This window comes from Anolis sagrei, chromosome 2, assembly GCF_037176765.1.
Source record: "Anolis sagrei isolate rAnoSag1 chromosome 2, rAnoSag1.mat, whole genome shotgun sequence".
Taxonomy (NCBI): domain Eukaryota; kingdom Metazoa; phylum Chordata; class Lepidosauria; order Squamata; family Dactyloidae; genus Anolis; species Anolis sagrei.
The window spans coordinates 131,204,278-131,228,113 of record NC_090022.1 but is presented as its reverse complement, the minus strand read 5'-3'; the positions used below and the strand labels follow the sequence as shown (position 1 = coordinate 131,228,113).

General features: G+C 40.9%; 1 protein-coding gene across 1 annotated transcript; it reads right to left on the bottom strand.

Moving 5' to 3' along the window:
- Positions 1 to 7,250: 7,250 nt before the first annotated feature.
- Positions 7,251 to 20,176, bottom strand: PVALEF (parvalbumin like EF-hand containing). The gene is made up of 5 exons (XM_060764283.2): positions 20,070 to 20,176; positions 11,610 to 11,725; positions 10,424 to 10,559; positions 8,961 to 9,076; positions 7,251 to 7,584 (listed from the first exon to the last, which is right to left on the bottom strand). Exons 2-5 carry the CDS (start codon positions 11,713 to 11,715, stop codon positions 7,538 to 7,540), a joined length of 405 nt encoding a protein of 134 aa, XP_060620266.1. The 5' UTR covers positions 11,716 to 11,725; positions 20,070 to 20,176; the 3' UTR covers positions 7,251 to 7,537.
- Between the last annotated feature and the right edge of the window lie 3,660 nt (positions 20,177 to 23,836).

Sequence of the window (23,836 nt, the reverse complement as noted above, 5' to 3'; positions counted from 1 at the left end):
CAATCATAGTGGAGGTCTGACGCACCAAGACCTGCTTTGCCTTTTGTGATTTTACAAAATTAGACCTTTTTTCTTAACTTAAATGCAAAAAAGAAAACTGAAACTTACATCGTGCAGAATTCTATTTCCTGTCAGTCAGTTATTTCTGCTAACCAGATGGCAGATGAGACATTATGTGGGAAAAGAAAATTTGGAATAGAGATCTGGGGGAATCCTCTGCTGCTTCTACTATTATCATCAATTATTATTGTTACAATAATTTACCTTTGTCCCAGTGTGACTTAAGGTAGTTTATAACCATTCAAACAAGCATTTGTTCATGAAAATGAACAAAATCTGGCTACCAGTATTAAAAAAACTCTAAAATTACAACAGCAAAACAACAGAAGGAAAATAATCTGGGACATCTAATCACCTCTCAACAAAAGATTGCTCCAGGCCTGCCAGGCCTTCAAATGCTAATCACGGTGATCAGTTGAAACATTCACACCTAGCTCCAGCAGACAAGAGTCCTTTGTCCCACCTTGGTCATTCCACAGATATATAAACCATTTTTCCTAGTTCCAACAGACCTCACTACCTCTGAGGATGCTTGCCATAGATGCAGGAGAAACGTCAGGAGAGAATGCCTCTAGAACATGGCCATATGGCCCAAAAAAACGTACAACAACCCAGTGATTCCGGCCATGAAAGCCTTCGACAATACAAGCATAGGTTGTTTCATAATTTAAAATGTAATTAAACTATCAAAACCTAAAACCTGTTAAAATAGTAAGTGTTAAAAAGAGATCATGTGGTAAACCCAGCAAATTATGCAAGACCCTTTTGCCCTATGCAAAAGGGTGTTGAGGACCTAAGAGGTCTGTCAAAACAAAATATGTTTATTTGCCTGTGGAAAGATAGCAAGGAGGGGGCCAGGGTTCAATAGACCAAGAAAAATCCCCCCTAACAGATCTCAAAAACAAGTCTTATTCATAAATTCCCAGTGCTGTCCTAGTGTAGTTCAAGTGCCAAAACCTCTTCATTTCCATCATTTTGTTACTGCATAATAGCATATCATTTTAAATTAATATGAATATAGCAAATCGTCCAGAAAAGTCACTGCATTGGATGTAGCAGTCACGTGTGCTGTGCTACAGCATTAGGATTCTGCTGACTTAGTTTTAGAGGAAATGACTCCATAGCATTATTATAAAGTTCTTATCCCTGCCTTTATTAGTTTCTGAAGATTGTAATTGCTTGATGTTTTTGTAATTCGTATGCAGAAGATACTATGAATTTTGGTTTTTACAGAGCACATTCTTATTGAGAGAAATGGGCAGGTGTGCAGTCCTATTAGGAAAGAAGAAAAAATTGCTTTCCCTTGCTCATTTGCCTATGACAGAACCAAACACCAAGCTGGAGCATTTGCATGTAGAGTTAACAAGAAATCAGAAGCCAGTGGTTTGGGTGTCAACTCCAGTAGAGTTCAAACAGCAGAAGGCTGAACTTCTTAATGCCGCCCTTGCCTCTGAATTATGTTCAGATACTTAAATTACAGGCAGTCCCTGAGTTATGAACATCTGACTTATGAACAACTCATAGTTACGAATGGGTCTCTCCCCTCCCTCCCTGCCATGAAATCTTAGTGCTGAGCCAAAGTGAATCTGTATCCCTCCCCCTCCTTCTCCCATTTCTTCCTATCAATATCTCTCCAAATCCCTTTTCTATTTTCCTCTAAACAATCTCTCAAAACCCCCTTTCCCTTGTCTTCATATCCATCTCTCCAAACCCTTTTCTATTTTCTTCAAAACCATCTCTCCAAACCCTATTTCCCATTTCTTCCTGTCCATCTCTCCAAACAACTTTTGCGTTTTCTTGCTAATTATCTCTCCAAACCCCTTTTCCACTTTTTTCTTAACCATCACTCCAAACCTCCTTTCCCTTTTCTTCCCATCAGTCTCTCCAAACCACTTTCCCCATTCTTCCTATCAATCTCTCCACAACCTTTTCTTTTTCTTCCTATTGATATTTCCTTTGTCCTCTCCTCTCTTTTCCTTCACATCTCACGCGACTTTTAATTGCTTTGGCTCAATGCTATGCAATGCTGGGATTTGTAGTTTAGTGATGCAGCAGCATTCTTTGGTAGAGAAGGCTAAAGACCTAGTAAAACTACAGCTCCCATGACCGCATAGCAATGAACCAGGGCAGTTAATGTGGTGTCAAACTGCATTCATTCTACAGCATAAATACACCCCAAGGAAGCTAAGGCAGGATAAACAGAAGAGGCTCCTTGAGGGAAGGGTTGCCTCTTTCTATGGTTTTCCATTATTAGGAAGCTTTAGTGTTTTTAACAAAGGATTCTAATCACACAGGAACTATACTGTGCACTTTTTTTTTACCAAATTAGAAAGAGTGCACTTTTTGCTGGACCTGTTCTGACTTACATACAAATTCAACTTAAGAATAAACCTACAGAATCTATCTTGTTTGTAACCTTGGGACTGCCTGTACTGAATTATATTCGTGCTAAATAAGCAGGTGTCTTACTTCTACTAACTCAAGAACTGAAGTCAATTGACTTTATATCCCCAAATTGGCAAGCCCAAGCAGGCATTTTAAATGGCAGGCTACATAAGGCTGTATATGTTTGTACCAGACAAAATCTACTGGATTGTATTGAGGGTTGTGACCAGGGTTGCTCATCTGAGTGTGGTTGTAAGCATGGAAGGGAAGGCATCCATGGATTGGATAAAAATCCAGTAAGCGACCAGACATGGTTAGAAAACTTGAAAGCTATTTCACTTGTCCCATTTTCCTCAGTGCCTGAGGCAGGTGAGAATGGCTTCCAGTATTTCTACTTCCCATGAAACAAGTATCCGTAGAACAAGACATTGTTGTCTTGCATTTTTGAAAGCACCCTTTCATGGAAAGAACACATTACGTATGTACTATGGGGACATGGATCATCTGATGCAGAAAAAAGGCGTCAGATATTTTTAAAAGTACTGTGCCACCATCTCAAATTAATCTTTTGTGTTAAATGTTATGCAATTTCTTGACAGGTTTCACCGCCATAAGATCTCTATGAATGTCTGCCCTCCCATGTGTTTGCACTTTTGATCCCTCAATATGCTTGGAACCCCTTAGATCCCATGCTTCAGCATCCCAGGGTGGAGCATGGCAGTGCCAGACACGGTATTAATCACAGCTCTGCATGAGTACACAGGCTTTAAATATTTAATCATGTGAAATCCAGTGTGGGAAAACAATACCAGAAAGAACACTTTTGTTTCTGAGGAGGGTGGAAGGGTGAAAGAGGGATTTATCCTGTAGAATGCTCTGTGTGAACTGCCCTCAATACGCTGCTGTGTCTGCAGGCATGGAGGCACAGCAGCATATTGAGCAGCAATCTCTGCAATCTTGCACAGAGAAGAAGGGAGGTGATTGTCCATTTGCCTGGTATTGCATGACAACATGGTGATCACTAATGGAATTCAGTCTTGTTTCCCAATTTTGTTCTCTTCCAACCAAATTCATGATAGATAAAGGTTTATAATCCAGCAAGTTGTCATTGATTTGTCCAGAAAGCAAAAATTATTTAAGAAAGAAAAACTTGCTGAGGGCTGATGAGAAGTAAACAAGATCCTCAAGTGACTAATACAATTAATATAGTTCTGAATAATTACATTCTCTTTGGGTTCTATTGAACAAAGAGGTAAGGGATGAAAATGTGTGTTCCTCCAATTATTGTTGGATTGCAGCTCCCATAATTCCTCAAGGTTGGCTATGCTGGTTGGTTCAGCAACATTGGGTGCTACTCAATTCACCTACCTTTACTTAGTCTATCCAAAAATGGTAGGAAATTCAGTACCAACCCATAGGATCAGGGCATGTAATTATCCAAGGGGGAGCCCTTGATAGTGCAATGGGTTCAACCTTTGTTCTGCCAGGACTGCTGACCGACAGGTCTGCTGTTTGAATCTGGGGAGAGGGTTGAGCTCCCTCTGTCAGCTCTAGCTCCCCATGCGGGAACATGGGAGAAGCCTCCCACATGGATGGTAAAATATCAAACATCCGAGCATCCCCTGGGCAACTTTCTTGCAGATGGCCAATTCTCTCACACCAGAGACGACTTACAGTTCCTCAAGTCACTCCTGACACAATAAAAATTATCCAGAGCTATATTGAATTTATCAGTCTTTCACAAGATTCCTCTGTACTTTCTCAAAATTACAATCTTTTGTTGTTCTAAACACTATTTTAAATGGTTTAAAACACTGTATTCTTGTTCTCAATGCAATTGGAGTTCAGCATTTTGGATCTGTTTAGGCAGCTGAACTCTCTGAGTTGGGTGGCATTTCTGAAATGGCAGGTTGGAAATTAGCAAACCAGAGCTTGAGTAACCAATACAGGGAGAGCACACAGCTCTCTAAGGAATGTCAGGGAGGAGGCGGTTGGGTCTCATTAGTGCAAGTATTTCTCTCTCTCTCCCCCCCCCCCCCCCCTTATCCTAATCCTCTGATTCTTTCTGTGCAGTCTGCTTGATCTTTGCAGTTTGCACATTTCTGGGCCAGTACTTCTCTCTGACACAAATAATACAGCTCTGTTATATAACATATTGTGTAGGGTTTGTTTTGGATAGTGTCCCAGGTCCTACCGTTTTGATTAGACTTGAGATGGGACTTCTGTTAGTGACAGGCTGAGCCATTCTACAGTAGATCTCAGCTATGCAATATACCTTTAATACGGGTCAGAACTGTTGCTGAACGTTAATTTAAAATCAAAATGTTGTCATCAATCATCATTTATCACATTATTGCATTTCTTGGCATCCTCCATGTTCAGATATATGGTTCAAAGCTAAGACTTTGAATGCGGTTGGTGCAGTTTTCAATAATCTTGAAGGTATAAATTTCCATGGCAACGAGCAACATGCATAAATGAAATTCAAGATGTCTAAGAGCAAGATGGCTGTGCTTCAGCGTCATCATTATCAGTGTCATTTTGAGTGAAATGCAGAGGATAGGTTAGCCGGTGTATTCCTGTGATTGAGAAGTACACCCTATATACAGGAGAGAGAAGGTGCTCATAACTGAAGACCCTGTAGCACTCTACCCTACTTTAGGGGAACACTGCAACATGTCGATCGTGACCACACTTCCTTTAGCTCAGCCAAGAGTATCATTTCCCCTCGCATAACATGGAATTCTGTACATTTAATGTTTATCAGTATGAATTTACTTTTCAATACAGAGGTGGAAGCTGAAATTACTTTTGGAAAAATCATATTGAGAAAGGAGCAAGCTTTTTTTCTGCTGTTCTAGAGACTAGGAAACAGCAATGCATTCAAGCTGCAGAAAAAAGAGAATTGTCCTAAACATTAGGAAGATCTTCCTGACACTAAGAGCTGTTTTATTGGAATATGCTGCCTTGGAGGGTGATAGAGCCTCCTTTCCTGGAGGCTTTTAAGTAGAGTCTGGTTAGGTATCTGCAGGGACTGTTTTGATTGTGTCTTCCTGTGTGGCAGTATGGGATTGGACAAGGCGGTCCTTGTGGTCTCGTCCAACTCCAAAGAGTGTTGAAGTAGGAGTTGCTGATCTCAATACAAGAGCCAAACCTATCCCATGTTAAAATCCTTCACAAATTAAATTGTGGTGATGGGACTTCTTGCAATTTAAGTGAATTTCCAGCTGGGTAATCATTCTCTTCCTGCTTCTTTTCCTGCTATTTTAATACCCAGTGTTGTATAAGTGCCACCAGGTGGTGCTCTTCTTTCAATTCAAGAAGCTGAATCAGATATGCTGGCGCACAGAGCATATCAAGAGCATCTTGTTCATCCCCCTCCTTGTTTTGTAGCAAACCCTTATTAGCATCTCTGTGGCCTCGTGCCAAGACCCTGTAGTTGCAGTGGCAATTTCATTGTGCAGAAAAGAAATTCAAGTTCATAGAGTAGAACCTTCTCATTCAAAATTGAACTTCTTTGTTAAGCTGCTTCATAATGGACAAGGTGCACCCTTCTGGAGGAGATATTCATGAGATATTGTATGCCAGTGATGGGAAATTGTGTGGTCCTCAGATAGTGCTGGAATACAACTCCCATTGACTGTTATGCTTAGGGCTCTTTGGAGTTTTTTGGAGGATGACATGACACCCCCCCCCCCCCCCCCCCCACACACACAAACTTTAGTTGTGGACTTTCTAGCTTTGCTTCAGCTAGCTGCTTCACTCTGTCTGCTGTTAGTATGCAACTCCTATAGTGAAGGGCTATGGGAGTTGCAGTGCAAAGAGTATTGAGAAGATGGTATGTTAGTTATCTTTGTCTTTGATCCTTGCCAGCAGTTCACTATACAGCCCCTCCTAGGGAAAAGAATTTTCCAAAGACATGACAGTAAAACAGAAGGGCTTTATTTTCCTCAGAACAGGACATGACCAGAGTAGCATTTTATTTTGGTTGGTAGCATAAAGCCTATTCCCATACTCATGGGGAATGGGCTAGGAAAGAGATGGAAAGCTAATGTGGTATTGGTGATGAAGTGGATCGGGGTAAGTTCTGGTACACACAATTTGCTTCCTTCCACATTCTCTCTAACAAGCTTTGTCTCTTGAATGTGGTGCAGCCAGATAAATCTCCCTGCTAACAGACAGAATTTGTGTGCAAGATATAAGGAAAGCATAGGCTGCCACTAAGTTGAAAGGACAGAGGTTTACTTTTCAACAAGGACTCGGACAATAACAATCCCAAGAGTATTGAAATGTGTTCTCACTCTTATCATAATGGGAATCCTCCAGTGTAGTAGTATTTGCTAGGCCAGATTAACTCTTAGTTCAGGGAATGGATTGGAGGTGGAAAGCATATTCAAGAGGAAGGACTGGACATTTAATGATGGGCTCTCCAATGAGCAGAAAGTCAAAGAGAAAATACCATTAATGCATTTGGATTCCCTCTGTCTCAGAAGACATTCGGATGGCTGTATCTGCCAATTCTGCTTTCTTCCACATCTATTTTTAAACTCTGAAATTGTTACTGTTCAATTTACCAAGATCCACATACATATTGGTAAGTTCAAATCCAAAACAGTATTTGTGTCCATTCAAATTCAATAGATGCAGCTATCCCCAATAAGTTGCATCTATCTGCAATGTAACTATTAAAGATGAGGAGCCTTGAATACACCAGGAGTAAATCCAAGACTTACTAAGGGACCTGCCGGGATAAGCTTGACAGTTTTGTTTTTCCCACTCAATATTTTAGTTATTTTCATCACAAGTTCTTCCACTTAATCTTTATTGAGAATTTGAGAATTTGGGAAAATTCTTATGAAGACCAAACCAAACTTATCTATCCTTGGCGTAGCCCCTAGCGCTGAACACTACAGAGATCTCTTCAGCAAGCCTCAGCAGGAAGCTGCGATTCCCACTCACCCCTGCCAAAAACCAAACAAAATTGAGAGGGGCTTTCAAAAAAGAGGCACAGATAGACAAGCGTAAATTCCCACCCTGCCCCGGTAGAACACCCTTGAGTATGGAAGTTGGAAAGAGCACGTTGTCCTTGCTTCTATTTTTTCTTGGGCATCTTCTCTTTTGTGATCATATCGGAAAACTCTGCAATGGAAAAAGCCAGTCAAAGTGAGCTGAGGGAACCAAGAGTCACTGCTTTAGGTAGTGATTCCCCAACCTTTGTCCTCCCCTGCCTTCCTTTTAATTAAGATAATAAATTGTTCTTATAGAGAGCCAGCATGGTGTAAAAGTTTGAGCACAGTACTATAGCTCTAGAGACCCATGTTTTGAATCCCTGCTGAGCCTTGGAAGCCCAGAACAAGTCATACTTTCAGTCCTAGAGAAAGTCAAAGGCAAAACTTCTCCGAACAAATCTTGTCAAGAAAACCTCTCAAAACAGCCATTAGTCAGAAATGACTTCAACGGGCGCCACAACTTTAGATTTCCCCTCGTCCTGGCTCATGAACCACAGGTTTCTCTTTGGCTTTGATACACTGCTCCAAACTTCTAACCCAAGAAGAGCCTACAGATAGAAGCTATTTTGGAGATATTTCTTTATTTTGGAAGACAGTCGCTCCAGTTGTGTGTGGATCCACACAGCTATCTTACCAAGTATATACAACTAGTTAAAGATTTCCCCATTTATCTAGCAGCTTATCTTAAAAGTTTACTCTCCCACATGCTTTCAACTATTAATCTGAACCTCTCATCTGAATTACATTGTGAGGATTAGGTGCAATGATCAGGCAGTAGCAAGAAGCCTGATACTATGTTCCCCCATATGTTCCTTTATTTTCAGACCTTCCTCTAAATACTGGAGAGAAGGGACTGACCTAAGTAGACCTGGCTAGTTCCAGATAGGATCACTGTATTTGCTCAAATTTAATGCTCACCATTTTTGGCTAAATTACCTTCTAAAAATTACGGTATTAGATCTGGTAATTTTAGTGCTGAGTCAAAGCAAAAGGGGAGGCTACTTCAGGAGCACCTAGAGGAATGTCATCTGTAATTTAATTGCCATGTCTCAATGCTATGCAATGCTGGGATTTGTAGTTTGATGAGGCATCAGCATCCTTTGGCAGCTCCCATGATATCAGACTACAGGCCCCATTACTCCATAGTATTGAGCCAGGGCAGTTAAAAGTGGATTCAATGTACAGCATAGATGCACCTCAAGGTTTTATTTTTCATTGTTGGAAGCTTTGGTGTTCGAATACTTTGGTTTTTAAAAGAAGAAATTATAAGCTGGCATCAACTGTAATGAGCACTTTTTTGGCCAAAGTACAAAGAATGCACTTTTTGCTGCTTCTCATTACATTTGACAGCAAATACTTTTTTTGGTATCAGGATTTTCAAAATTGAGGTGCACATTAGATTTGAGTAAATGCAGGTAGTTGTTCCTAGGTCATTCTGCATTTCAGAGAGACAAGAGAACCAGTTCAAATAGCCGAAGAGCCTTTCATGATGCATTGTTTGCTCACCTTGAAAATCAATCCTCCCATCGCCATCTGTGTCAGCTGCTTGGATCACAGCTTCAGCCTCTTCATCTGATAGGGGCCTCACTGGCATGTTGCTGGGGACTGTGGATAATATGTATCTGTGTGCAAGCAGGAGAAGAATGGTATCACAAAACAGAAGGAAATGTGGCTGAAGTTCTTCTTGAAGGAGGAAAAGCTGAGGAAATATACATATGCTCAGGAAAAGGATTATGCCCAATGCATTTCAGGATAAATTCTCCATCAGCGGTATTGAATTACAATTATATGAAAATCCCAATTTCTACTTTTGTAAAACAGAAATTCAGCAGCTGTGTACAGACCAGCTTGAACATGTTGGTTCAAGGGTCTCCTTGGAGAAGGCTTTATTAAAAAATGTCCTGTCATAATAAAGCAACAACTTGCCTCTGACAAAAGAAGCCTTCCTGTCACATGGATGGGTTGCTCTATAACAGGCTTTCACAACCTGTAGTCCTCCAGGTATTTTGGACTTCAACTCCCAGAATTCCTGACCATTGGACAAGCTGGCTAGGACTTCTGGGAGTTAGAGTCCCAAATACTCGGAGAATCACAGTTGTAAAGAGCACAGTTTGATAGGTGTAATATTAGTGGCAGCACGCATAGACAATTTGTAGCCTATGGTCTAATTGCAAATGGTCCTTTGGTGTAATTTCAAATGCCCTCAGCAAGGCATCAGTCTGATTCTCTGGCAAAAGCAATCTGTCCAGCTGACTAGAGACAAAGAAGAAGGAGAAGAGAGAAGAGGATAGTTTTTGGAGAGAGAAAGGGGTGGAAGGAAAGAAGACATGCTCCACTTTTGGCTCAGGCACCCCCACCAGCAACACAGATTCTCGGACAGATTGCAACTCTGTCCCTAGGGAGTGTAGATATCCAGACTCCACCCTTGACCTTTATAACATGTCTAAGGAGTTTGTGTACAACTAAGGGAGATAAACAAGGAGGATGGCATTGCATGACACCTTGAGATCCTGGAATACAGACTGGGATATAAATATTTAAATACATAAAGTAGATTGTATCAACAGATTAAGTGAGCTGTACAGTGATTGGCGAGACATAGTTGCAAATGCAAGAGTAATTGTTCAATCCAGGGTTTCCCCAATTTTACATCTTGTGTCTGAATATCGGCAAGCCTAGAAATGTCTGGTTCCCAATGTGATTAAAGCAGTTGGTTTCTAAACTTTGGTTCTCCAGAAGTCTTGGACTTGAACTCCCAAGATTCCTGAAAATTGTTCAAGCTGCCCGGGGCTTCTTGGAGTTGAACTCCCATACAGCTGGAAGACCAAAGGTTGTGAATAACTGCTTCAAAATCTTAAGCAAATGATTCTTATTCTAGACATCCAAGAATCCTTTCCACATGAGATTCCATGGTGTGGAATCTGTCCCTGTTGTTCGTCATAGCAACTTAATGACAAAGTTAATCTTACTTGATTTCATTCCACTCAATGAAGCCACTGCCATCCTTGTCGAGCATCTGAAAGGCCTTTCGCAAGTTCTGCTCCCGTTCACTTGATGCCAGAAACTTTTGCATATACTCAAAGAATTTTGCATAGTTGAAGGAACCTATAAGAAAGAGAAGGAACATCTTTTAATGAAGAAGCCATTTTGGTGTATTGGTACTAGCTGGAGTTGCAGGACCTTAGATAAATTCAGTGAGTAAGCTCTGAGACCTCATATAGACAATTATATAAAGGAAACACTGAATTTGACAATGTGTGGGTGTGTGCAAGAGAGAAATCAGACATATATATGTGTGTGTAGCCAAATAATTACACAAAGTAAAGTACTTAGGGACTACCTAATTATCCGTCATGCAAAAGAAGAACTGAAACCTGTGGTCCGACTGGATGCACTGCTGTGGAATCCAGAATAATTACACTTATATTTATTCTACATTCAAAATATAAAGGAGCATGTCTAAAGTTTCAAGGATATTATTAGAAAAGTAATGTGTTAAACAATGGGACCCTCCACTTTTGTGGAGGACAGGGGCACAGGATCTTCCTGAAAGTAGAAAAACCACAAATATGTTCACACACAAAAGTACTTTACCTGGTGGAGTGGGTAGTCCCAGCCATATGTACCTTACCTCACATACTCATTATCTTGGATAACCAAGAGGAAGGAGATGGGGTAGGGGAGCAGATGGTGGTTAGATTGTTTGTACTAGTAGATCTCCAGAGTAGATGGACGGAGTGGGGAGAGGGGCAATGTGAGCACAGCTGGGCCTAGCCACCCTGCCAGCTTGATATGAATGCTGAATAAGCCTGACTTAACTAAGCACAGCTCAAGATGGACACCAGCATTATTGAAGACCCAGTTAAAAATGGTATAGAGCAAAAGCAGAAGCAGTGGCAAATAACATACAAATAATAAATTCTGTGAAGGTCATAACCACAAATGTGAAAAGACAACTGTACTTGTAATGTGTTACTTTTAGAAGCTGGAAAGTTTTGTCGTTGTTGTTTGGAATACAACCACATCCCTGGGAAATTTGATGAGTTGTAGTTTAAAAAGTACTTTTTCCAAGCAAGCTCTGGTAATTTTCAAGCTCTGTTTTTACCTGTTATTGGCTATAAACACATCACTAATTCTGTTCACTTAATTCCTTACCATGATGTCTCATTTCTGAAGGAAGCATATCAATATCCTTGTCTGACAGGGATGTCCCCATGGCCAAGGCCATCTTCTTGACCTGGCAGCTGAAGTCGTCCGCCATGTTGTGGTTACTTGCAAAAGAAATGGAATATAAGCCTAAGGGAATGTTGTTGTATTGCTCTCACATCAGCAATGCCACTCAAGCTTCCCATTCGACCTATCTTAAACTCTCCTGAAAAACATTTGCAGCATACATGAAAAAATAAGCAGAGAAAGGAACAAAATACCAGCATCTAAACAACATCAGATGGTTTTTAAGGATTGCTTCAAAGTATGATATGTTGGGTAACCCTTATCTGAAATGAATGGGACAAGAACTATTCCATATTTTGGGATTTTTTAGACTTTGGAATTCACTTATTTGTATTGGAATGGCTTGCACTGGGGTCATTTCATTACTCTTTGTAGGTATTGATGCATGCATCTTTATCCAGTCTTGTATCTAATTTGTTCACTACTTGTGATGTGTATGAAATGCAAAGCTGAGTGATCTGTGAAATAGTGGGATCTCAAAGTTGCCACTTCTGCCTTTAAGTGCTCCTGCTTGTTTATCTCTCAGATTCTTAGTATCTCTCTTTTTTTTTGCCACTAACCATCCACTTCCACTTGCAAGGAGGTGTCTGCGGTGCTCCTACTCATTTGTCTTTCAGATCTTCAGTTTCCTTTGTTTGATACTTGTGTTGTGTATGAGATATGAAGCTGGAAAGAGAGGCTGAGAATCTGAGAGATGAACAAGGAGTTTTGTTGTTGCTGCCCTAAAGGCAGAAGTGGGCAGCTAGCAGCAAAAAGGGAGAGACTAAGGATTTGAGAGATGAACGAGCAGGAGTTTGGCCACCTTGAAGGTGGAAGTAAGTGCCTGGCTGTGAAAAATCTTCATAATATTTTTTATTAAAATTATATAATAAAGAATAACATTATATACATGCAACACACTAAATAAAATTGAAGCAGGGTAAAGTATAAAAGAAATGAAAGAAGGAAAAGGAGAAAATAAAGGGAGAAAGGGAAAAGAAGAAGAAAGAAAAAGTCAAAGTGACCCAATTTTTCTCACAGCTGCTATAACGAATTCTCGGTTAGGCCTCCTTCACTTTTGTTCGCCTCTATCTGCATTCTCTGAGAAGGATGAAGGAAAATGTAATTTTTGGGGAGCAGTAGGATCATTCCTGAACCACCACCTCTGCTTCTAGTCACATCTTTTTTTCTTTTTGCAAAAACTCTCATTGAGAAATATGGTTCTTTAGTTTCAACCAGTGTGATGGCTATAGTGTACAGGTTGGCTGCATTTACTCAACCATCCTGAAATGATCAAGAAATCCCTTCCCTGGTCTCTGGAACAATTTTAGAACACTTTCCTTTTTAAAAAATGTAGAGGTTAATGAACAGAACAGAAAAGCATGAATTGACATGCAGTTTTTGATGTTGTTAATTGCCATCAAGCTGACTTTGACTTACTGTGACCTTATGAATGAGAGACCTGCAAGTCACCCTGTCACCAACAGCACAAAAGAAGAGGAAAAGCAATTGGACCCTCCAGAGCCTGTTCTTCCTCCTGTTCCACTTTGCAATGTGTTTCTGGTCCCTTTATTACCTTCCTTTCTTTGTGAGGTGAAAGAAAGGCTTGTGCCACACAGGAAGAGGAAAAGGCTTGAAGGAGTGTGCTTCTATCTACAGGATAAGTGAAGTGGCATCTGAGCCTTGCTCCTTCCCTCCCCCCTGCCCCCCCCCCCCCCCGCTCCTGGGGACTGCAGCCATGGTGGACTGAACTCCTCCAGAATTATTTCCAGTTTTTCCACTTTCAAGGAGGAACTGTGCCACTAAACCAGTGGTTCTCAACCTGGGGTACCCAGATGTTTTTGGCCTACAACTCTCAGAAATCCCAGTCGGTTTACCAGCTGCTAGGATTTCTGGGAGTTGAAGGCCAAAAACATCTGGGGACCCCAGATTGAGAACCACTGCCCTAAACCTTGCAAAAATGGAGGGATGATGGTAAGTAGCTGAGATCCTTCATCAGAGACTGTGATGCAGACCTTTAGGATGATAGAGATACTTCGCGGAAGCGATATGCAAGAATGCTAGTGACTTGCAATGGTGTGCAGTGGGGCAGCACACAAGATGTCCCATTGCATAACAGGGGCTCCCATTGTACAATAAATCCTATTGCACAACATGCCCCACTATGCCATTGTAAACTAATAAACTCTTGCTCTGTTTTACTTTTATCTGATTTATTGTTCTCTAATTCTTTTTTCTTTCTCTAATCTTAGTTAGGACCTCTAGCTGTATTTGTTTTCCCCTTTAAACCATATAGTGTTTTGTTGAATTAATAAGCTTCTTATTAGTGCTTTTCCAGCATCCCAAACAATTCTTTCAGCCATATAATCCTTTAGGTTGTGTATTCCCACTCAATTTTTTTCTTTAATTTTGGGGTTCTTCAAGATGTAGTTGCTGCAAGAATAACAATAACAAAATCTTGGAAAGGGGGAAAGGTTACTTTTAAAGGACTGGAGAGAAAAAATATTAAGAGTATATCCAAATGGCCAAGTTCTCCAGTGTCATTTGGGGAGGAAGTAATGAAGATTTTTTAAGGGACTGGACGCTTGCATTTGGATATTTAGAAAGGAAGACTAAAGTAGACTTTAAAGTAGCTGCAAGGGGAATTTATTAGTGTACAGTTAAGAGTAGGTTTTTCTGAGATAGTAGTTTCATATTGAGTGGTGCCAGACATCATGCGTCGTGGTCCACAAGTGGGGGAAGGGGTGGGGGATTCGGTGGAATGACATATCTGTATTATGTGTATTTGACTTTTTTTTGTTTCTTTTACATTCTGCATGTCATTAATATGCTTAATTTAAAACTGATTTTTAAAAAAACATGTCCCATTATGCACTGTAACACATTGTGCAGAGGAGCACATTGTGAAATGGTCATGCTGCTGGCTCCATTTGTGCAATGATATGATATCTCTGCTTCCTTCCTAGGAATATGAGCATTGTTTAGTATCTCAGTTCACTTTTGCATGATCTAAGTTTGCATGTAAGTCAGCATATGATGATGTAAATACGTAACAAGATGTCAGGCAACATCTATATTTCACTGGGGAAATGAGACAAGACTGGTAGCTGGGCCATGTTTGTCATCCTTCAACTGAGGGAGATTATACACACCCTCTTTTTATATCATGACTGTCTTCACAGTGTCTGTTTTTAAATCCTTTAGGAGAGACGCTGAAACCTGAAGCCTGATTACTTAAAGGCACACACTAACCAGTTTTTTGAAATCTTCCCCTGAAGACAAAATAGAAACAGATGATGACCAAGGAGAGGTTTCAGAAAATTGGAATTCTCTTTGGCAACTAGGACAATGGAGCACATTTGGATCCATAGTTTAAAAAAGGAAGTTAACATCTAATGGGATTGTTTGGACATCATAAACTATAGCTTGGTATTAACAAAAAAGCTCCTATGCACTGCCCCACCAGTGCATTCATAAATGGAATTTGGAAATGTTTGCTTCCATTCTGGATTAATAACTGCTTCCTGTGTTTCAAACTTGGACAAACTGGTGAAGCTCAACTGCAATTACTGGAATCAAATTAATGTCAGTCCATAGCTGGCTTGTTTTTAATAACCGTACTTACTCACAGTTGAGAGTTTGGACATTGTCCAAACCTGATATGACTCTAGATAGGAAGTTTCTGATTTTATCTTCACAGTTGCACTAGAGGACAAAGGGGAGCAGAAGAGCCCAAGGATGCCTGACACTCATTTTCATTGTGCTAAACCGTAGTTCAGCCTTATATAAGAACTTGTCCACTGCCACACAGAGAAGCAAGAAAGAAGCTCTGGAGGCAGCTTTATGTCTGCATGGAGTTTCTATAGACTACTCAAGAAAAATATATAATCAAATCAGTCCATCATTTAGTCACATTGTTTAACTTCTGCCATTGCTAGGGACAATTAAGAAGCATATGCCTGAAATGATGCAGAGTTAGGATTGCCTCCAGACATTTAAGATCCCGTGTTTGAGGCCTGTCTATATAGTCACTATGTCTAGTCACTAGGCCTATTAGCTTCATTTCCTGCGAGAAAAGGAGTACCTATCTATGGCCCAATTCCAAAATCCTTAACCCTCAGGGAAATTCCTTTAGGCGATAATACAGACATCTGTGGTTGAATTCAGTCCCGCATAGTGAGAGTGTGCTATTTACTGAGATTATCTTCAATTTAATCCGAGGGAAGGAAGCTTTCGATTGCTTGCTAAAACCACAGGCAGATTTCAAATTCCAGTAAATCCTGTTGCACTGAGCTAGCTGCTCATCTTGCCAATCGAGCCATCCGGGCTCATTCTCTTTGGCTCTTTACCCATCGCTGCCAGCCAGGCGTCTGCCAGCTGAGCTTAACTCCTGGGTGAGTCACCCTCACTTCCCAAACCATGCATTGTACACTTCATTTAACAAATGCGAAATGCCGGATTACAAAGGAACATGAGTGATCAAAGTGGAGACTGGTGGTGCATTTGTTGAAAAGAAGATGGGAGATAATGCCAGCTCGCATCTCGGTTGTAAGACCAGGAATCTAGAAGGCCTGTTCCAGAGATATTTCCTGCTGTAGCAACCAATGAATGAGGTAAGAGTGGGAAAGTGCTAGTACTTGATAACATGTGCTTGTGTGTTGCAGGAAGGGTTTTTTTAAAAAGCTGAGAATACATTTTGTGATAGCAGAGCATCATAGAGAGGCTTCATTTTTGTTTTTCTTCCAAGTGAAATGATGGGGAAAACATTCTGCCACATCTCTAGGAGATTCTCCAGAGGACAGAAAAATTGAATGCAGTTCACAGGCTGCCAGTTGGCTATGCCATTCCTAAATTGCTGTCAGATTATATTAAGGTATATCAGATAAACCAGGCTGTAAGCATTAGGAAAAACATTGAAGAGGTTTTGTTGAATTCAGCAAGGAAGACTGACATTAAGTTTGGATGAATCCTGCAAATGACCAAAGCGTGTTGCCATTTCTCAAAATTCCCCCTATGGATTGTGGAAAGCTATTCCATGGTTTTAAAAGGTAGGTAAAGGTTGTCCCCTGACATTAAGTCCAGTTGTGTCTGACTCTGGGGGTTGGTGCTCATCTCCATTTCTAAGCTGAAGAGCCAGTGTTGTCTGTAGACACCCCCAAGGTCATGTGGCCAGCATGACCGCTGGACCGGTACCTATTAATCTACTCACATTTGTATGGTTTCGAACTGCTAGGTTGACAGAAACTGAGGCTGACAGCAGAAGCTCACTCCACTCCCCGGATTTGATCAGGTCAACAGTTCCTGTTCCCGCTTGCAGAAACCAAATTTGAATTACATACTGCTTGAAATGTGTCATGTCCTAAAGGATAGGTAAAACATTCTGGGTATATATAGTCATCATTTTTGTAAGGTGGCAGCATTCTCAGCGTAGACACACAATTGGCAGGCATAATCGTCCAGGCATGGGCAAGATAGGAAAGCTGAATCAAATTTGATATGACATAGGACTTCTCTAAGCAGAATTTGTTTTACACCATCCACCAAATTCTTATGAGAACAAACTGTCAAACTGCCCCTGGTGGCGCAATGGATTAAACCCCTGTGCCGGTAATACTGAAGACCGACAGGTCGGAGGTTCGAATCCGGGAACAGCACAGATGAGGTCCCTCTATCAGCTCCAGCTCTCCATGTGAGGACATGAGAGAAGCCTCCCACAAGGATGGTAAAACATCAATATATCCAGGCATCCCCTGGGCGCCGTCCTTGCAGATGGCCAATTCTCTCACACCAAAGTGACTTGCAGTTTCTCAAGTCGCTCCTGACACAATAAAAAAAAATCAGTTTTTGAAGAAATCCTGCAGAGATTACTAATGCTGCTAGGACACAAAGGGAGTTATGGTTGACTGCAGGCATCTTGCTATTTCTGCAAAAAGGGATTAGCATACTGTACTAGAGGCTGCCTGAACACAGCTGGGTGAGAGACAGATCCCCATCAAGCACAGGTTTGGAAGTAGGAAGGCAGAAAATCCAGGAACACAGCCTGGCAATCAAATGAGACTGGTGTCAGAGGTTGCCGGTCTAGAACGGACAAGACGGCTGTCCTGTGCTGAAGTGTCCCCAAATGCAGATAGTTCCTGTGGTTGATGACCTTTCCCTCAGCATGAGCTCCTCTCAAATCCATTGCGTGCAAAGGTTACTGAAACCTCTAATGCCCGTCCCAATCCCCTAAATATGTGGTGCTCTGTGATAGTGATATAATTGGAGATTAGCAGAGTAAACAAACAGCTCCCGGTACTATTGTCACTCTATTGCTCTCCTACAGGCTCTGTCCTAGGTACTCTTTCCCAGTACAAACAATCTCTTCAGATGTTAAGCAAACAAGAAACAGAGAGGTGACCAAAATGGCTCTGCAATACTGCAGAGAGCAAACCTTAGATGTGATTTCCTGTAGCCACCAGGAGCAATGCATCCTTTCTGGTCATGAGCCAGAACTCTGAAATAGTGAGCATACAGGTATTTTCTTCCTACTTATTAGTTGGGTGCACCTCTGGCCTCTGTCAAATCCTCTGCTACCTTATCTCAGGCCCATTTACACTGCCACATAATGCAGTTACAGAATGCAGTTTAACTGCATTAAACTACATTATATGGCGGTGTGGATAGGGGCCTCATTGAAAAGCAGGGCTAGGAGGCCAATTTGAAGTCTGCAAAAAAGATTTCAGCCTCCTCAGTCCTCTTTCTTTAAGCTCAAGAAACTGCATCTTGGCACCCACTGTTTCCTGCTGTGAAAGTTGTTTATTTCTGAGACTTGGCTGGTACTGGGATGAAAGCTACCCCTCTTATTCTGCTTCTTGACCCTTCCATTCCTGCCTCTTAGGGACTCTTATATTTGCAACACAACATCTTGTGATGTGAACTAGGTCTAGGATTACACTCCGTCTAAATAACTCAGTTTTCCCAACGGACACTCTGTTCTGTCAGATTCTGTGTGCCAAGCATTTATTTAGAAAAGGACAGCACCATTCTCCTTCTACCTCAGCTTTTGGGCTTTTGGAGAGAGCAGCCATTTTCATATAAGAAAACGGTTTGTGAAGCAGCCCATGTGAAGGTCTGTCATCCATGTGAAGGCCCACGTGAAGGCCTGTTGCAGCCTTACTCTTTCTTCTGCCCCATATTTGCACAAAAATCTCTCTACAAGGACTGGCTATCAAGTGAACTGCATGGTCAAATGTGTTGTTCCATCAAATATGACTTCCCATGGAACTAAGACAATCTCAGTCCAGTGTGCCCTCACCTCTGTCAGGTATCTATGAATTCCTCCTTCCTTTGCCTATCAATCTGGGTTTATAGCCTCCAGTGGTAGTATAGTCTTGTTGCTTTAGTTAGCTGAGTAAAGGACTTGGTAGGTCTGCAATGAGGCAACACTTGCCCCTTAGTCAATTTGTACATTGTAACATTTTTTTGAGGGCCCATCATCCAACCTTATTTCAGTTTTAGCACTTTAGCAATCATATTTTAAAACATCAACATTTTGTCAACATACCATCTCCCAAAGCTCTTTCAGAGGCAGTATCACAATTTATGTTTCCAATAAAAATAAAATAGCATTCTCACCCCCCTCGCCAGGACTGATTTATTCTCTGCCTTAATTAAAAAGCTGCACTTAACAAACTGTTGGCGATGAATAGTTGTTTAGCAGTAATAGGCTACAGCAAGGGCAGAGCATGAGTTCTGAATCTACAGGTATATTCCAGATTTCTTCTAGATGGCTGAACATAAACTCCCATCATCTATAGTCAGGACAAATACAATGATGGGACTATATTCTAATATATTTGGAGGGCACTGGAGTAAGAAATCTGTAAACCAAAAGTAACTGGAGTGAGAAATCCGTAAACCAAAAGTAAGGCATATACTTTCCAGCTCCAAAGAAAACAAATCAGAAGCTGAGGATGAATCAGCCATTGCTCTCCTTCTCACAGCAATAATTTCTGCTATACTGCAAAATTCGGCCAACAATTTCAACAAAGGGCACTTGATTCCTTTTGCTTGAAATGCTCAAGGATCCTATTGTACAACTTGTCAATGAGGAGCACAAACAAAAGCTTTTGCCCATTCCCCTTTTTTGCCAATAGAACATAATTCTGCTGAATTTATTTATTAAACTCTTCAGCTTTTCTTCTTCTTCTCAGATCTAGGATGGCTGGTTTCTGGTTTGCCTTCCCCAGTTGCACACAGTCTCCCCTTTGAACTGATTAGCAGGTCTTCTGAGTAGGAATCTAATGCTCTGGGGAGAACTTCACAAGTCAATTCTTCTCTGATTGTATGCGTCTTCTGTGGCTACCATATCAATCAATGAGCTTGTCTTTCCCTAATCACTGAATAGTCACAGCAAGTACTCACCTGCCACAGTTTTCCTCAGCTCAAGTCTTGGCAAGAGTCTTTTTTGAAAAGTTAAACCATGTCCCTGGCTTTTATAGGAACAGGTCGCTTTGCTCTGCTTTACTATTTATGGAGAGGTGCACCTGTTGAGGATGCAACTCTGTAATTCTCTTGGGTCCTTTCGAGACGTGGGTGTGATATTATCAGTTGTCACCGGCAAGTGGACGCTCAGCATCATGTATCATGTTGGGCAAGGGGAAAATCTACAGAGCATGCTCCACACCACACAAACAAGTACACAACCATGCAGTAAGTTCAACTATATTCCAGTGCCATAAGGCAAAGGGCCTGTGCTGCCTCAAGGGCCAGTTGCCTCTGGTTGCCACCAATTCCCCAACCAGCTTTTTACAAAAACCAGGACAGCATTGTGGCAAGGAAAGTAGATGAGCTTTTTTGTGTTCTCCTGGGACAGACTAAGCCTTTTGCCTTTTGTCACTCTATTCAGAAGAGGGGTGCTTCTTTTTTGATAAATGTACAATCTTTACAAAGAACTCTGGAGGAGTTGACTCAGGTTTTTAATTAAACTTTCTAGACACATACGTTAATATATGCAGTAAATCAACAAAAGTAAGGTCAATATAATTATTGCCTCATGTTTAAAAAAGGATGGTTAAAACAATAGCAATATAGTGATAAAACTCCCAGATACAAATGGACTGAAAATAAACTACAGCATACATTAATCAAATCCTCATGTATCAGTTTCCTTTAACCTAAGGAGCTGTCTTAATGATTCTTTCTCAGTTTTACCTTCATCATCCTAGCATGGTTCATTTTCTTTGTGTAGCTGCAATTCTTCACAATATATATAAATTATGATTGTGGACAATGATGATGATAAAGAAGAAGAAGATGATGACTGGAAAAATCATCTAGGCTAGGGCATCTTGTTATTATTAGCTGCAATGAATAGCTGATGTGATAATTATTTTCGCTTATAAAATATATAAAATCTTTATTCAAAATGTATCCGAAGCAGCACCCAATCAAAGATAAAAAGCAAGTTGCAAGTGCATCAGTTAGAACAATTTAATTTCACACAAGGAGCAAAGTGGCACAATGGGTAAAACCTTGGTGCTGACTGAACTGCTGATCTGAAGGTTGGCATTTCAAATCCGTGAGACGGGGTTTGCTCCAACTTCCCATGTGGGAACATGAGAGAAGCCTCCCACAGGATGGTAAAACATCCAGGCACTCTCTGGGCAATGCCCTTGCAGATGGCCAATTCTCTCACACCAGAAGCGACTTGCAATTTCTCCACCATAAAACCTTTACGACACCATAAAACCTTCCAGCAGTGTGCATAAGAATGATGAAGTACTCCATCAAAGACTCTGTGTCACAAGTGGACGGTGAAGCAGCAGCTCCCTTTGTGGCCGGAATTGAGCATACCCTCATGAAGCTGGAAAAAGCTAGAATGTTAAATTGCCTCCTTATCTGTCTATATATGTTTTATGTCTAAATGGTGATGAATGTTTGCCATGTATATGTGCATTGTAATCTGCCCTGAGTCCCCTGCAGGGTGAGAAGGGCGGAATATAAATACTGCAAATAAATAAATAAATAATAAGTTGTTTCTGACATGGAAAAAAATATCACACATATGTGCATACTTGGATAAAATCCAATCAAGCTTTAGTAAACAGCCATGCTTTGATTTGGCATTGGAATAAGGAGCCAGTTGGGCCTCTATAGGGAAAAAAGCCCTTTCCAATGTGCTCTCATAATGTATTTTCTTGACTGGTAGGATAAAGAACAGACCTCCCCAGCAAAGCTCAGGCATAAAAAGTATATAGAGGGCATCTAAACAATATTTAATAATATACAAAAGGTATCAATGATGCCCAATAAATAGTAGCAACACACACTAAAAGCTGCTGTGATAAAAAGGCCAAATAAAAGGGTATTATGGAGTACTCTTTTCTGAGTTGGACATTGTTTGATGCCACATATTTGCTCATCAACTGGATGACTCCACACATGTACATTCAATGGCAAATGTGCATCACATGCTATAGAAAGATTTTCCTCAGAGCTTCACATCATTCCATTGCAATACTCTTCAGAAGATGCAGTTCAGCTGCATGGTATTGAAACAGTGAGCATGATGGCAAACCAAACCTTAGATACCCAAGGTTTTAAAGAAAACCACTGGCAAAAATGGAACAACACCTTCAGGGATTCTCATCCTTCTTCTCCCATATATTCCTTCACTAGATATCCACAACATTATTTTTAGTTCACAGCTGAAGCCACCTTCCTTTCTCTGACAACAGCAGTCTTCTTGTTTTGTCCATAAGTCAACTAAAAGGGAGTCGTTATTTTAGCAGAAGGTGCATTTTTTTGCTGCTGGGTCATGGGAAGGTCAGCACATGAAGGCCAGAGACTGTCATAGCATTGTCAGAACTAGAGACTCTTGTGAAAATGGAGACAAGGGCTTCCATTGAGGCTAGGTGCATCTTCCTACAACATAGCCTTATTCTCGGTCATGAATACCCTGTTGACAAAACAGCTGTGATGCAACTCTATCTAAAATGTTATTTCTTTAGCAATGCAATACATAGCTGGTGAACTGATTCATATATTGGCTAGGAGACTCATCAGGCTCCACGTGCTTCATTCTCCGGCAAATCAAAGCTTCAGAAGTTACTACTAAAAACAATTTGTTTAAATATTTGAAAAGATGTCATATTGAAGATGGAGCAGACTTGTTTTATGCTGCTCTAGAGACTAGAACATAAAGCTACAGGTTCAAAATGCAGGAAAATAAATTCTATCTTAAAATTAGGAAGTATTCTTTGGTAGGAGCTGTTCAAATATGCTGACTTTGGTGTGTTCCTGCATGGCAGAATGGGGTTGGACTGTATGGGTCTTCAAAATAACTATTTTTTGTTTTTTGAAAAAGTAAAAAAAAAACCCCACCTTATTTGCAATTACTCCCCCCCCCCAAAAAAAAAACAACAAAACAAACCCTGCAGTGGTGTTATTAGAATTTTTATAAACATAATTAACTACTTTCCAATCTCTCAATCCATTCCATATGAGAAAAGCTTCTCTTGGAAGATGGGACCTTCTAAATGGAAGAGGGAAAAATAACTATAAGGTTTATGATACAGATGCCACAGGTGGGTTTGTTTAATCCCATTTTTTTCATGTCAGAAGCGACTTGAGAAACTGCAAGTTGCTCCTGGTGTGAGAGAATTGGCTGTCTGCAAGGACATCGTCCAGTGGACACCCAGATGTTTTGACGGTTTACCATCCTGTGGGAGGCTTCTCTCATGTCCTCATATGGGGAACTGGAGCTGACTGAAGGAGCTCACCCACTCTCCCTGGATGCGAACCTCCAACCTGTCGGTCAGCAGTCCTGCCGGCACAAGGGTTTAATCCATTGCATCACCGGGGGCTCCTAATCCCATGATGAGCATCCACATTGGGTCAGATCTATTTCACCCTGGCATGTTATGGGTCAAGACATATTCCCTTGGGGAGATAGGGTGGAATATAAATAAAGTCTTCTTCTTCTTGGGTTTAATCAGGATAGGCTCTGGTTTCAAGGAAGCTTCTTTGGGCTGGAAGCCCAGTCAAACTGTGCCAGTACATCACTGGCTCTGTAATAACAAGAACAACATAGCGACATAAAGGGGGCCCTTGGTGTTTGGAAGTACCTCAGGGTCCTAGCTACCGTAATCCAACCTTGTTTCTACCTTCATCTAACAAATACAATTTGA